The following is a 13,718-nucleotide window of genomic DNA, read 5'->3' on the forward strand; positions in this document are numbered from 1 at the left end:
CTCATTATCTATTAAACTTGCTTTAAAAGTGAGGAGTCGCTGTCCCTTAAGCAACTTCCAATAGTGCAGCACAGTATCGAGCTTTGTTGGTAGACGTAAACATTACTGGAGATAAATGTACATGACTGTGTGTGTGATAACTGTTCCGACCGAAACATTAAATAAGGATAAGAAGAAACTCTAAATGATTCACTGTCTTACAGTTCTCACTATTAAATACATTTAATGATATGACTTATGGATGGATGGTGCATTATTATATTAAATTGTATCAAGTATCAGCAGACACCTGCTGTTATCACAAGCTACCTGGCAGCCTGTCGCTTATCAATAAAAAAAACCTTTTGCCTTGTTGCAGCTTTTTTGGCTGAGCTGGAGTCCCAGCTCTAATAGTCACTGCCGCTGGGAAATATGGATGACTTTTCTTTGAGAAACAGAACATTGAAATTCACCATTAACAGTCTCAAATGTGCTATTTATCTACTCTCTTAAATTATCACATCCAGGACTAAATATCTGCAAAGCCTGAGCATTTTAGACTTCATAAAGGTGATTGTGTTGCAGGGCTGTCGTTGGCTCAATTTTTTGTTGTCTTTTGTTAGAATTAGATTTTAATTTAGGACATTTATTTCTGTCAACTTCAGCTCTGCTTTGAACACCATCGTCTCAGCTCCTCTGCAGAACAAGCACTCCTGGCTGAATGTGCCTGACTTGAGTGATCATTGAACACTCACCTGACAGGAGGCAGCAGGTGAATGCTGAGCCATCAGCAAGGGATCCACCCCAAAGCTGCACCCTTTCTCTTCTGCTCTTCTCCCTGTACACCAACAGGTATTCTGCCTACATGATGTTGCACTCCTGCTACCTGGAGACCTGTCACAAATGCATTAAACCATATAAAACATATTTATTTAATAAAATTATACTTATTGTACGAATAAAATCCACTAGGAAAGACCAGTGTACAAGTGAAAGTGTTTTTACTGAGTGCTGCTTAGTTAATGGCAGCCTGAATTAAGCCCCAACAAGTTAAGAAATCTTAAATGTAAAGGTGATCCAGTCAAACCTGATCAGCATTGATGACATTATTGTTTTAAGAGGGGTACTCTAAACATTATCATGTAATCATTCTCACTATAACAAAGTCTTATTAGTGGAAATATTACACTGATATTACATATGTATGTATTTTACTGTATCTATTACTATTACTTTATTTTCCTTTTCAATTTTTGCTTTAGTGATACTTGCTCTGCTTATTGTTAATCTTCTATTCTAATTTAAGTAATTGAATATCTGTCCATACATTTCCTATGCATGTAGTGTCAAAGAGGCAACAACTGAATTTCAATGTGCCGTCCTACTGTAAAAGCAGTACAACATACAGTTATCGAATAATTAGATATTTAAATGAATATATGGTTTGACTTTTAAAAAGGCACGAACAAAAGATATGTTAATGTTAGAGACACTGTTGAGGCCTGAAGAATTGACAAATTACAAATGAGCTGTGTAGGATTTGTAGTGAGAGAGATGATACTGAGTGTCTTGTTAAATCCACCAGATGACGCTCTTGAGCCAAGAATGTTGGACTCTTAAACTGTCCAGGTGAGAGAATTGATTGTGCTTGTGACTTCCACTGTTTATCCTCAATCATTCAGACTTACTGCATTGATGCAAAAATAGATTATTGTTCATTTGATAGTTTTGTTGTCTCAGTTCTCTTGGATAACTTCTGTCATTGTAAGATGCAAGATAAATATATTTGTCTATTATTTATTAGAAACAAAACAACTTAATTGGGACTGGCATGCAGGCCACAATGTAAAACCAAACATGACAAAGTATCTGTAACACTGATCGTCTGCAGGACAGTAAACTGTCTCTGATGGTCCTGCTGCAGCAGCTGAGGCGGACGTCTGTGGACGCTCATCCGCACTGGAAATGGATAAAGACGGACAAGATGCAATAACAGTTATTACCCTCCTCAACCCAACTAATGGAGCATTGATGAATTTAAGTGTCCTGATAATATAATGAAATAAATGTGTACTTATGTATTGTAATTGAGAGGGTTCACAGTGCAAGCTGTCCGGTCTCCTCCTCCTGTCTTCCTCTCTCTGAAAGACAAAATGGCCGATAAGGAAGAAAACAGTGAACAAACACCTTCAGCAGCTGGAAGAAATACAATGATTAGACTCTAAACATAGAAGAACTCTCCATCTGTTGTGGAAACTAATAAACAGATACAAGTAAATAGCATTGTAGGCTGTTACAATTTACTGTTGAGTTTTTTTTTCACAGATTTTTTAGTGCAAGGTGTCTCCTGCCTCCTTGTCTCCTCTCACCTCGTCTCCCACTAACAGCAGATATGGACGAGAGCAGCCTTACTACTAATTAATGTCCTTATTGCTTCATACTGTAGTCTTTAAAGGAGCTATTACACCTTTTACAATGACAGGACTGCTCACCAGTTTGTTCACTCTTGTTAGCATCCCGTCCTTCACGACCACGCTGGTGTTGTCCTCTCTGTCCACCGGCTGCTGGAGGGGGCAGCAACTGAATTTCAATGTGCGTTTATATTGTGAATGCAGAATGATGTCGTATGTGCAGCGTACAGTAATCATGTCTATGTGTATATACAAGTTTGTTTCATTCCATTTCTTCCATTTTTAGTTATATTGTTTATTTTGAACTATTGTTATTGTTTTTCTGTAATGTTCTGTCCCTTGACTGCTTTCCCCGTTTGTGGGACATTAAAAGAATACTGATTCTGATTCTGAAATAGTTTGATATTGAAATAAATATATGCTCTGACTTTTAAAAAGGCATAAACAAAGGATATATAAATGATAGAATCACTGCTGGGGCCTAAAGAATTGACATATTACAAATGGAATGTGTAGGATTGTAGCAACGGACATGTTACTAAGAGTTAAAGTCCCGCCCCAGTTCAATGCAACGTCCTGCTCCACTAGTCTTGGTGCTTCGACAGAGGCCAATGGAGGAGAAAGTAATCTGGACTTGAGCTCTTCATTGCATTCATTTTGAAGGGGAGAAAAGGGCCCAGAGTAATTTCCAACCACCACCACCAGTGTCATGAGTTAATGGGGGGTTTCTTCCTGCTGCTGCTGCTGCTGAGAGCAGGCGGCCTTCAATCATTAAATCTCCCTGTAGAGTCAAAGAGACATCCAGACAAAAGTTACATTATCACATATTTTCTATTGTAATTAACATTTTTCTTTACTTCATTCACTGGTCTCTCCTGATTGAATGTCCTTTGCTGCTCTTTCAGTAACTACCCCAGTGTCTGTGCCATTTCTCCACTGCATTAATGTTAATATACCACGTCAGTTTTACTCTCTTGGTAAAACAAAACACACTGACACACGAACAAACAAATACACTGAGAGCAATCTACAGGTGCTCCTCCTACATCTGTAAATACCAATCAAAGCTCAGTATGTTTCGACTGTGGCTGAGCCAAATCTAAACATCCATTTAGTATTTTTATTAGTCAGTCATGGGGAAAGATGAGGTGTATGTTTGGTGTTCTTCCCAACAGATTGTGATATGATAAGTGTTTGACATATAATCGGATGCTGTTTGGTGTGTTGGCTGTAATTAATGTACTGAAACACTGATACACAGTCATCTGTTGGCATTAAATGTATTAGTTACCTGTTGAAACGCTAAAGTAAAACAGCATGACAACACTGCTGAGGAAGTGAGCTGTATAATTTACATTATGTCTTTCTTAACTCCTTTCCTGCGTTGTGTTTTACTGTATTATCGTCAGCGTGAGGTAGAGGAAGCGAAGATTGAAACATGATAAACTCAGTAAAGAAGGACTGAGTTCAAGCAGGTGTCAAGCCTCTGCAAGTTGGCTTTCATAGAAAAAAACAACTTGCCTTGAAGGTTACAAATGCGATTTATTGTAACACTATTGCATGCTATGTGAGTCAGTCAACACACTACATAAACACCCAACAATGGCGTCACCTCTGCAGATAGCTGCTGTTAATAAATGGGGGTGAAGACAAATTTTATCCCAAAAGTTTTAAGTAATCTCTGAGCCTTCCTTTTGTCAGTCTATGGCTAAGAGTCAGAGGAGACTCTGATTTGAATCTGGGTGTTTATCCCTCCAGAAGGTCCAGCTCTGCACCTGACTTTATCCTCGAGAGCTCGTTTCCAAAATATCAACACAACTGATACTCTCCATTCCTTTTAAATGATCAATTCTAGCGTCAATTGGATCAATATAAAGGGATCGGTTTCAATTTCTGTCTTACATAATAAACACACTGTCATTCTGTTGTCATGAACACATGTAAGCCGACTCTGTACTTCCTCACTGCTGTGCTGTTGCCGTGCGCACAAGTTACACATTGCGCCCCTCGTAGCTTTCCCCGGTCCGCCTCCTGACCAGGAGGCTGCAACCCGCGGCTCTAGAGCACCGCATGCGGCTCTTTAGCGCCCCCTGGTGGCTCCCTGGAGCCTCTTCAAAAATGTATGAAAATGGATGGTGGGATATATTTTTTGTTTTAATATGGTTTCTGTAGGAGGACAAACATTCTTAACGTTTTCCAATGCTGTAAAAATGTGCATTATAAATATAAAATTTCGAAGATTTGCGTCATAGCCTGCGGCACACGTTTCAGCGCGGCGCCGTGCCAGGTAGGTGGCTGTTGTAAACAAACCGGCGGGTGTGTCAAGGGCCATGGATCCCAACAGTGGCGGTTCTAGACCATTATAATAGGGGGGTCAGGTTGGGGCCGGCTTTTTTGTTAGGGGGCACATACAACCTGGAAAAAAGGATAAATCCCTCATTCAGGCAAAGCAGTGTTTACAATTTCAGCAATATTAATTAGGTAGTAAACTGCTGAGACACTTTATTTCTGCCTTTCCCTTCAGAACAAAATCATTGCAAGAAATCTGTCATTGTATTATTAATGCAGACTCCCTGTCAGGGGGGGCCACAGGGGGGTCCAGACTCAGAGTAACGGGGGCACTGGCCCCTGTTGGCCCCCCCTAGAACCGCCCCTGGATCCCAAAGGGAAAAAGAGAAAGATAGCTGATGAGAACAGAGGATTCAAGGAAGAATGGACCGAATCATTTGCTTTCATTGCCAATGCGGAAGGATTGCCTGCATGTTTGCTTTGTAATGAGAAGTTGTCCAACAACAAAAAGAGTAATTTGGAAAGACATTTCCAGGGAAGGCATGCTAAATTTGTAGCCGACTACCCAGTTGGGGGTGAGAGAAAACGTGCCATTGCAGTACTTCTGGAGAAATTAGAGGAGCGCAAAGGTAGATTTAAGAAGTGGATTTCATCTCCAAACTCCACTACTGCTGCAAGTTTTGCAACCCGAGAGATAATAAAGCGTGGAAAACCGTTCACGGATGGTGATTACATGAAGGATTCATTCATCAAAATATCAGAGCACCTATTTTCAGACTTCAAAGACAAAACCGAGATAATCCAGAAAATGAAAGACATGCCTCTCTCCGCAAAGACGGTGAAAGAAAGGGCCATTAAAATGGCAGGCGACATCACCAATCGGCAAATCAAATCATCATTAATTCAGCTCCAGCGTACTCAGTGGCCTGTGATGAGTCGTGTGATGTGATCGATATCGAACAGACAGCGCTGTTATGCAGGTATGTGAACTCTGATGGGCTGCAAGAAGAAATGATCGAATTAATACCACTGAAAGGCCCAACACGGGGGGAGGACATCTGATTTCTTTACTGTATTTCTATAATTTCATCAATGCAACAAAACATAATACAATAATATTGTAATGGAAATTAAACTTAAATCACCAAATATCGTACAGCAGAGTAGTCACGTGGTGTGTCATTCTCTCCAGGATGCGCTGCAGGGAAAATAAACATTTAATCATGAATGCTCATTATGTATTTGTAGCCTACTTAGTCATTTTGATAGTAGGCTAATATAGCTAATATACACTTACAGCCTGTGTTGCCTTCATATAAGGCTTATATAAGGCTTTTAATTTTTTGCGGCTCCAGACAGATTTGTTTTTTGTTTTTTTGGTCCAATATGGCTCTTTGAACATTTTGGGTTGCCAACCCCTGCACTAGGTAAATCTGACATGAAATGACGGCTGAACAAAAGAAAAGCAATGCTTGGAGCTATTTCACAGCTGTAAATAAAAAAGTTGCAAACTGTAACGCGTGTAGGATGGCTGTTCACTTCTGTGGCAACACCACAGACACATAAACAGAATGGAAGTGATCTGTTTCCAGGCTTCATGTTAAGCTTGGCTAACTGACAGCTGGTGGTAGCTTCACATAATGGACAAACATGAGAGTGATATCTTCTCAGCTTACACTTGATAAGACAGCAAATAATCATATTTCTCAAAATTAGAATTGTTACTTTAATGGGTTTATTTATTGCTCTTCATTATTAAACGGAATGTTTGTTCTTTTTTGCAATTTGATGATACATTAACAATAAAATAAACATTAAAGAGTTCTAGATTTTGACAAACCTTTATTTAGGAATGAGACATGGCAGCTGCTTCACAGTACAAAAAACCATAAAACTTTCAAGCAGCCTTCCATCTTAATGTCTCTTCGTGTTTGTGCTCAACTCCCAAGCGAAAATGTGAGAATATGTGCCCTCCTCAGCTCTGATTAAGAGTCAGTTCGATTGTGATCATCCTCACTTTCCCAATGCATGGATCAACTGAATCCTTTTAATTCAAAGACTCTCTAAAACCATTTAGTGTAACAGTCAACGCTGCATTTTATTTATAAGCAGCAGATTGTACTTTCTTCAACTGTCACAATATTGGATGTCTTACATATTTAACATCTCTCTTCGATTATATTTAGATGAACATATTGCAGCAGTTTATGTGTTTTATTAGTCATACTTGAATTAAAGTTATCTAATTGTTCTTTTCAGGCAATAGTGTTTTTGTGGAACGGTACAGGATTGGTATTGTAATAGTTTCTGAAGATGCCTCAGAGTAGACAGTGGCTGTGGAGCTAAAACTCGAGGTCGGGATACTGCAGGCAGGTGCAGCGGAGGCTCACAGTGCAGGTCCTGGGTCTTTGTACCAACTCCCTGCAGGCAAACTGTCAGTGGCAGCAGAGTTTCAATGGACAGACACGGGAACAGGAAGAGATGAAGACGATAAAGCTCGTCGTTTGAAGTGGTTCAGCTCCGAGGCACAGCTCATAAAGGCACATGCTACATCTTTCTCACTCACACCACAGCGCATGAGAGGCAGCCACACAGTACTTGCAGTGGTGAGAGAGTCTGTGGTCCAGTTTCTGTTTTATAAACCTGGCGTCTCTCTGTTTTACTGTCTGTGGCGCTGTTGAGAGTGAAAACAAGGGTCCTTACTCAGCTCGTCCCAGCTGTGAGGTTAGATGTTATTTACATGATGGCACATTGACCACCAGCATCCTTTATCACTAAAGCAACAAAGAGTCAAGTTTGGTGTTTGTTCTGCTGGGCTCGAGTGACTGTTACTGTGGGCGGGATGTCAGAGGTCAGGTACTGAGCATGAGATCTCCGTGTCCAGAGCCCCACTCTACAACTTCTGCTTCCCCGCTGGAATGAGGAGGATTGTCCAGAGAGAGGCCTCGCCGCTCCCCAAACACCTTCTCCTGCAGTTCAATTATATCGTTGCGGATGTCAGCCATCATTAGCAGGAGGAAGTCGAAGGAGCCGGGTGGTCCCTGGGGACAGAGGAGAAAATGAGGAATTGAAGATGCTTGCATTTTTCACAGGGTTTCCTCATGGAAGCGCAGAGGCCCAATAGATCAATAGGCAGCAGGAGGTTCGCCGCGACCGCTCACTCTGAGGATTTGATACCGGTTTTTGTTTTGATCTGTTGATTCTCTGACTTCTTAGTCTTTTGCGGTTCCACTGGTACTTTACCGGTGATAACCTTAAACTGCTGAGTCTAGATCACGTTTGATCTTCTCTCTCACCCTTTCTCCAGATTATGATGTTCCTCTATCTTGTAAAAATGTACATAGTTCGTTTGATCTTCTCCCTCCCTTTACTGTTTTTACTTCAAATATATTTGTCTCTGTTGTGAATTTGTGATTATGGGGTAAAAATTTGTCTGTCAACCTTTTGTATATATGGCTTAAAATAATCTCCCCCTCACTGCAACAGACACCACAAGGAAGCTCCTAGCCTAACATTAGTTAGGAAAAGAACAGTGTTATTAAGGTGTTAGTGTAGTGGCTAGTGTCCCTACCAAAGCTGAGACCAAACTTACGCCCTTGCATATAGTGCATCACCATCTTCTCGTCTTAATATGGCCAGCTTGTGAAACCTACACCAATAACTACAGCAGTCAGATCAAATTACAATGATTAAAACATTGTTTTTACAGACAAATTATGCATGTGCAGTTTTTTTTTTTGCTGTCTCTACCCAATCAGAGATGTTTGCTGAGTGTTTTGTGTGCAGGGGCCTGGCGGACTGTGACAGGGTTGCCCGAGGGGAACACGCCACCAAACAACAACCGTTGCTGATGAAAATCTGTCACGACTGGCAGAAATGTCAGTGCCTGAGGTAATGTTTTGTACCTTTCGTTAAGCGTATAGTCTTGTTTGCTCTTTCCTTCTTTGCTCTCCGACACACTCTCAGAAGTTGTAGCGCCAGGAGGCCAATTAAACGCACCGTAGCATGACCAAACTTGTGGATTTGTTGGGATCATACAGGCCTAGTCGTTTTCAGACATTTTGATGCTGAACTCTTGAATATTATAGGTTGATGACTCACTCTAATCACAGTTATAGATAAAATATCAAATAGGCTAGGAAGCATACGGAAATGTGTGACTGTAGCATTTTAAAAGCATGTTTAAGATTAACATTATGAATTTACTACAGTGTGTGTTCAAGGTATAACTCAACTTACAGGTGGACCTCTGGGACCAGGAGCTCCTCTGTCACCCTTCAGATGAGAAACAGCACATTTTCACCAAATTCCAACAGACACAGCTTTCTCAGAGTTTTACAAACTGAATTTTGGTATATAGGTATATAGCCTTTTCTATTTAGTGAGGAACAACTTGTTTAATTGTCCTGAAAGCCATTCTATTGAATGTCAAGGTGATTACAACTATGATGATTATGAAACGAGAAAAATGGGACAGTTAGCTTTTCAGAACTACATGTGGTTTATTTGGCTCCATTCATTCAGTGACCCTAGATAGCAACAATGTAGCTCCACACATGCCCACACAGACACTTATGAAGAAAATAATTCAAAGCACTTTCAAGTAAAATATGTATTTGTGATATTAACCTTTAGTCCATCTTTTCCTGGTGCCCCAGGTGGTCCCTGTATGAATGATAAGACACAGTTACGAGGAGATTTGTGAGGCTAATAATATGAAGGGAAAAGCATTTGTGATGCACATCAATGGACATGTGTTTTTGATTTGATAAAGACATTCATAAATAGCCTTACATCTGCAGAGAAGCCAGTTTGTTTTCAATCAAAGCAACATTGTGACCTGCTGCTGGTGGATGATGGCTGACTGTGCGTCACTGTGGGCGGATGCTTGGTTGCTCACATCAGATCAGAGTCACCAAACCCATTTTTACATGACACACTTTCACAGTGGATTATTAGACACACTGAAGATGTGACTTCAGCTTATGAAAAGCCACTTAGATCCCCGTATCGAGGCTGCAGTGGGAACTACACAGAAAAACGTCTGTGTACAAAACACATGTGATAACCCCATGGGTGCAGGAGGCATTTAGAATGTGGGTGGGACAATTCTGAACGGAGGTGTGTGGGTTATCCCCTCGGAAACTATGAATAGAGTAGATTTCTTTGCATGTATTCTGGTGCCAGGAGGTTTGATCATTTATCTGGCTAAAAATCAGTAATCGTCGATCCAGAGGAAGTGCCCCAGAACACATATTTGAATACATTAAAAAGAGAAAAGTATGTAAATCGATTCAATTACTTATATATCGCTTTGAAGAACAGGTTCAGGATATACTGGGCTTCTCGCCCATAACTACATATTTGCTAACATTTCAAATAGAAAATAACTTCTAACTTTTGATGTTTTCTTTTTCATTCTAGTAAATTAATTTCATTTCATTTTAGTAATTTAGCCCCACCTTCGTGTCATGGCTGCAGCACCCATGGGTAACCCCTACATCATGACATTTCTTCTTACCACTGCGCCCCTGCGGCCTCTCTTGATGTGCCTCAGGTCAGGCTCCGGGCCCATGGGTCCCATGTCTCCCCGTGGACCCCTAGGACCAGGCGGGCCTCTCTCCCCCGGGTCCCCTCTCTTTCCCGGTTCTCCTGGGTGTCCTGGTGAGGACAGATCGAGGCAGCGATAAAGAGAATTACACTCAGCAAAAATATATAAACAAAAAACGTCTTTTGCGGTCATTTTTCACAAGTCAAAACAAAAGACTTAGTATATCTACTTTACCTGGGACCCCAGGAGCTCCAGGAGAACCAGGTAAGCCAGGAAGACAGGGACTATCAGGACTTTTTCCTGCCCTGCCCAGAGATGGCTTGTCACTGCTGTTGGCCAGGTCAGGTACCTGCGAACACGAAGACGAAACACTAAGTAGAATTTAGCGAGTAGTTCCCCACATTTTAACTTGTGTCAACCTCAGTTCCTTTCAATAAGTTAAACCAAATCTAAATGTTTTTCTTTTTTCTATTCTCTGCTGTCTGCTTCATGCTAAACATGTCGATACAGAAGGTTTAGTCATCAATCAGTGAAGTCTTTGAAATACTGGGATTGCCATCAGGTTGAAATAATTGAGTAATGCATTTGTTTGAGTGTGAAGGTGGCTCTCTAAAGTAGACATGTTACCTGGTTGGGTGACTGTGTGTTGCCCAGCTTTAGTTTTAGCTGCAGCAGGCTGTTTTTCATGTTGATAAAGTCCTGGCAGGTGAACGAGCAGGTGCCAGCACTCATCAATGTGTCTGACTTGCCTGATGAACTCACTGCAACACAAAACACACATTTACATTTTTTACTGGAGCATATTTCAGTATGTGCGACCGCACTAGGAGTCAAACCCCCAACTCTGACATAACTAATGTCGCATGAGCAATATACAGTCAAATCAATCACAATCAGAATTTAGTTTTTAATAGTTAGCCAATGACTCAAGATCATCAGCATCATTACTCATTGTTAAAATGGACAAATAAACTTGTAGACACAGTATTTCTTGTGACTAGGTCTGACTGTCATTATCCCCATGGGTGATTTTCTTAATATAGAAACGCTGATATCGATTTTTTTATACTGAGGCCTGAAAGAATCAGACACCCTGATGAGCACATGACTGATGGACACTGACTCAGATTCTGCTGCTTCATCCACAAGATGTGAAGCTCAACTGAAAACATAAAAACTCACAGTTGTGTACAGGGATACAGGAGCGTTGGTCCGGCGCCAGGATGTAGCCGCTGTGACAGCGACACAGGAAGCTGCCCACTGTGTTCACACACTCGTGGTCGCACATGCTGCTGCCGGGGTGCTCACACTCATCCACGTCTGCATGAGTGTGTGTGAGTGTGTGTGTGTGCATGAGTGAAGGGGAAACAGAAAAAAGAATGTAGATGGTTAGAAACAAAGTACTTTTCTTTGAGTCTTTTCTTTGTCCTCACCCTTCAGCTTAGATGATTATTATTTTGTTTTGCCCTTTGAGAATCAAAAGCTACTATGTACAGTATAATAACCCTGTTCTGACTTCATTATAATATATCTAATACGTCTTCATTGTATTTTACATTATGTGCCACTAGTTGCTACACAATACAGATGAAGGGTGCTGTTTTTCCAGTTAAGAAAAGTCCTGAAAAATCACCTCCAACATGTTTAAGTAAGCCAAAATGTGGCCAAATTTGTTTTTAGGAGCATCTTTTACTGTAATATGCATGACTGAGGTGTGATGAAATGTGTGAGGAAGATCCCATGTCAGTAACAGACAAATCGTTTAACGCAGAGATGAGAAGGGAGTGCGCTGACCCAGGCAGTATGGAGATTTGTGGTTGCGGTGTCTCTCTCGGTCGAAGCGATACCCGGGGTAACATGTGCAGACAACACGTCCAAAGTTATCAGTGCACTGCTGCTCGCAGGGCGACGCTGCACACACATCCACGTCTACGGAGAGAGAGGAGGCAGAGAACACGCAGGCCGAGCATGTTAAAGTTATTCAGGATCACTGTCTGAAAACCAACATCACTGTAATCACCCAGGAGTGCTATTAATCTCTATTACCACCTCCTTACACTCATAAAGCTCCACTTACACAACTGGGAGCTGACCAGTACAGCTCCTACCATCAGCCCGTGGTTAGCTCGGGGCCGTTTCTCACGAAGACATATTGACATGTTACAGTAGGAAAATCACAGCTGTGAATAATAAGAACATGAATGAGGGCTGGCTTATTGTCACACTGTAACGCCTCGCTCAGATAATTAGATACTCACTAGTCTATGCAACAGTTGTAAATGGAGATTTTGATGCTTCTCAACTACTCTGAGCTTTACATCTATAAAAATACAAGCCATTACATTGTGGGATTGTAAGCAGAAAGTAGCATACAATTAACATTTTATTACAGAACAGATAAAAAACACAGTTTTCCACAGAATAATACATACCTAATCACAATAATAATAAAAAATCATGTCATTCTATCTTGGACATTTTTGAGGGCACTAAGTTTTGTAAGTCTTACACTCAGACTTCAGACACTGAAATAAAATGACTGTGGGTAAATGGTTTATCTGATATCACTGTGTCGGTGAGTTTCCTACAATGAAGTCGTTTATGTTGGTCAAGAATTACCACTGAAACTGACCAATCGTGCCGTTTGCAGTTTTGCAAATTGTGCTGATGTTGTTCCACAAACAACATTAACTGAGGAAACAGCGACGAAAACCACATCTGGAGCGAGCTCTTCTGGTTAAATGGGTAATGTATAGGACTCTTAGTCAGTGGGCCAGGGTTCAAAACATTGTGGAACACAAAGATTTCCTTTTATTATTACTGTTTTTATAATAACATTATTTTTAAACTAACTTCACTTGTCATTTTCTGTGTCTTTTTCAGTTTACTGTTACTGTTTGGTCAGGTTTTGGACACAATACTTGGTTAGGTTGAGGAAAAGAAGGCTTGGGTTTCACTGCTGTAAACACAAGTTTGAAAGGATAACTACTGCCATGTGCGTAACCTTAATTATGACGATCCAGTAACAACACCAACACAGCAATGTCAAATGGTGTGTGGGTAAATATAGTGCACCACACGTTCATTTATGGCCAAAATGTCTGTTGTAGAAAAAGCCTTCGATAATAACTGAACCCACAAGAACCAGTATCAGGACGTGGATTGTTCTTTTATGTGATCCCAAGGCTGTGTGTGTGTGTGTGTGTGTGTGTGTGTGTGTGTGTGTGTGTTCTCAGGCACAGACACATCAGCTGACTGTTTCTTGGACATCTAGGCTGTTATGTTCATGGAGGAACAGTGTTCTCTGGTGGCTGAAGTGAATCACTGTAATTCTACGGGGCATACTACAGTCTATATGAAGTATTGATGCCAAGGACACTTAACATGCTTTTCAACACTGTTCCTGACAATGATGATGTCCAGTAAGTCCAATTTTCACAATTGTCAGATGTTTTATATAAATGACCACAACTAAATTTGTCTGTGGC

At 40.9% G+C, this 13,718-nt stretch overlaps 1 protein-coding gene and 1 long non-coding RNA gene across 3 annotated transcripts in view; both read right to left on the bottom strand.

Annotated features, from left to right (window-relative positions):
• Positions 1-1,887: 1,887 nt before the first annotated feature.
• On the bottom strand, positions 1,888-2,764 carry LOC115579863 (uncharacterized). The gene is made up of 3 exons (XR_003983755.1): positions 2,472-2,764; positions 2,054-2,120; positions 1,888-1,938 (listed from the first exon to the last, which is right to left on the bottom strand). It is a non-coding gene; the product is annotated as an uncharacterized LOC115579863 (long non-coding RNA).
• Positions 2,765-6,504: 3,740 nt separating this feature from the next.
• LOC115579719 (collagen and calcium-binding EGF domain-containing protein 1-like) overlaps positions 6,505-13,718 on the bottom strand; it is a 37,831-nt gene continuing 30,617 nt past the window's right edge. The window contains exons 1-9 of one of the 2 annotated variants that reach the window (XM_030413325.1): positions 12,308-13,450; positions 12,025-12,159; positions 11,413-11,550; positions 10,858-10,991; positions 10,465-10,579; positions 10,201-10,340; positions 9,309-9,344; positions 8,919-8,954; positions 6,505-7,720 (exon numbers count right to left, since the gene is read on the bottom strand). In XM_030413325.1, the coding sequence (XP_030269185.1) occupies positions 7,532-7,720; positions 8,919-8,954; positions 9,309-9,344; positions 10,201-10,340; positions 10,465-10,579; positions 10,858-10,991; positions 11,413-11,550; positions 12,025-12,159; positions 12,308-12,389 (1,005 nt within the window). In that variant the 5' untranslated portion in view covers positions 12,390-13,450 and the 3' untranslated portion in view covers positions 6,505-7,531. Of the gene's footprint in view, positions 7,721-8,918; positions 8,955-9,308; positions 9,345-10,200; positions 10,341-10,464; positions 10,580-10,857; positions 10,992-11,412; positions 11,551-12,024; positions 12,160-12,307; positions 13,451-13,718 lie in introns of those variants that run through there. The other variant, XM_030413324.1, reaches the window with a different exon arrangement.

This window comes from Sparus aurata, chromosome 4, assembly GCF_900880675.1.
Source record: "Sparus aurata chromosome 4, fSpaAur1.1, whole genome shotgun sequence".
In the NCBI taxonomy this organism is placed as follows: domain Eukaryota; kingdom Metazoa; phylum Chordata; class Actinopteri; order Spariformes; family Sparidae; genus Sparus; species Sparus aurata.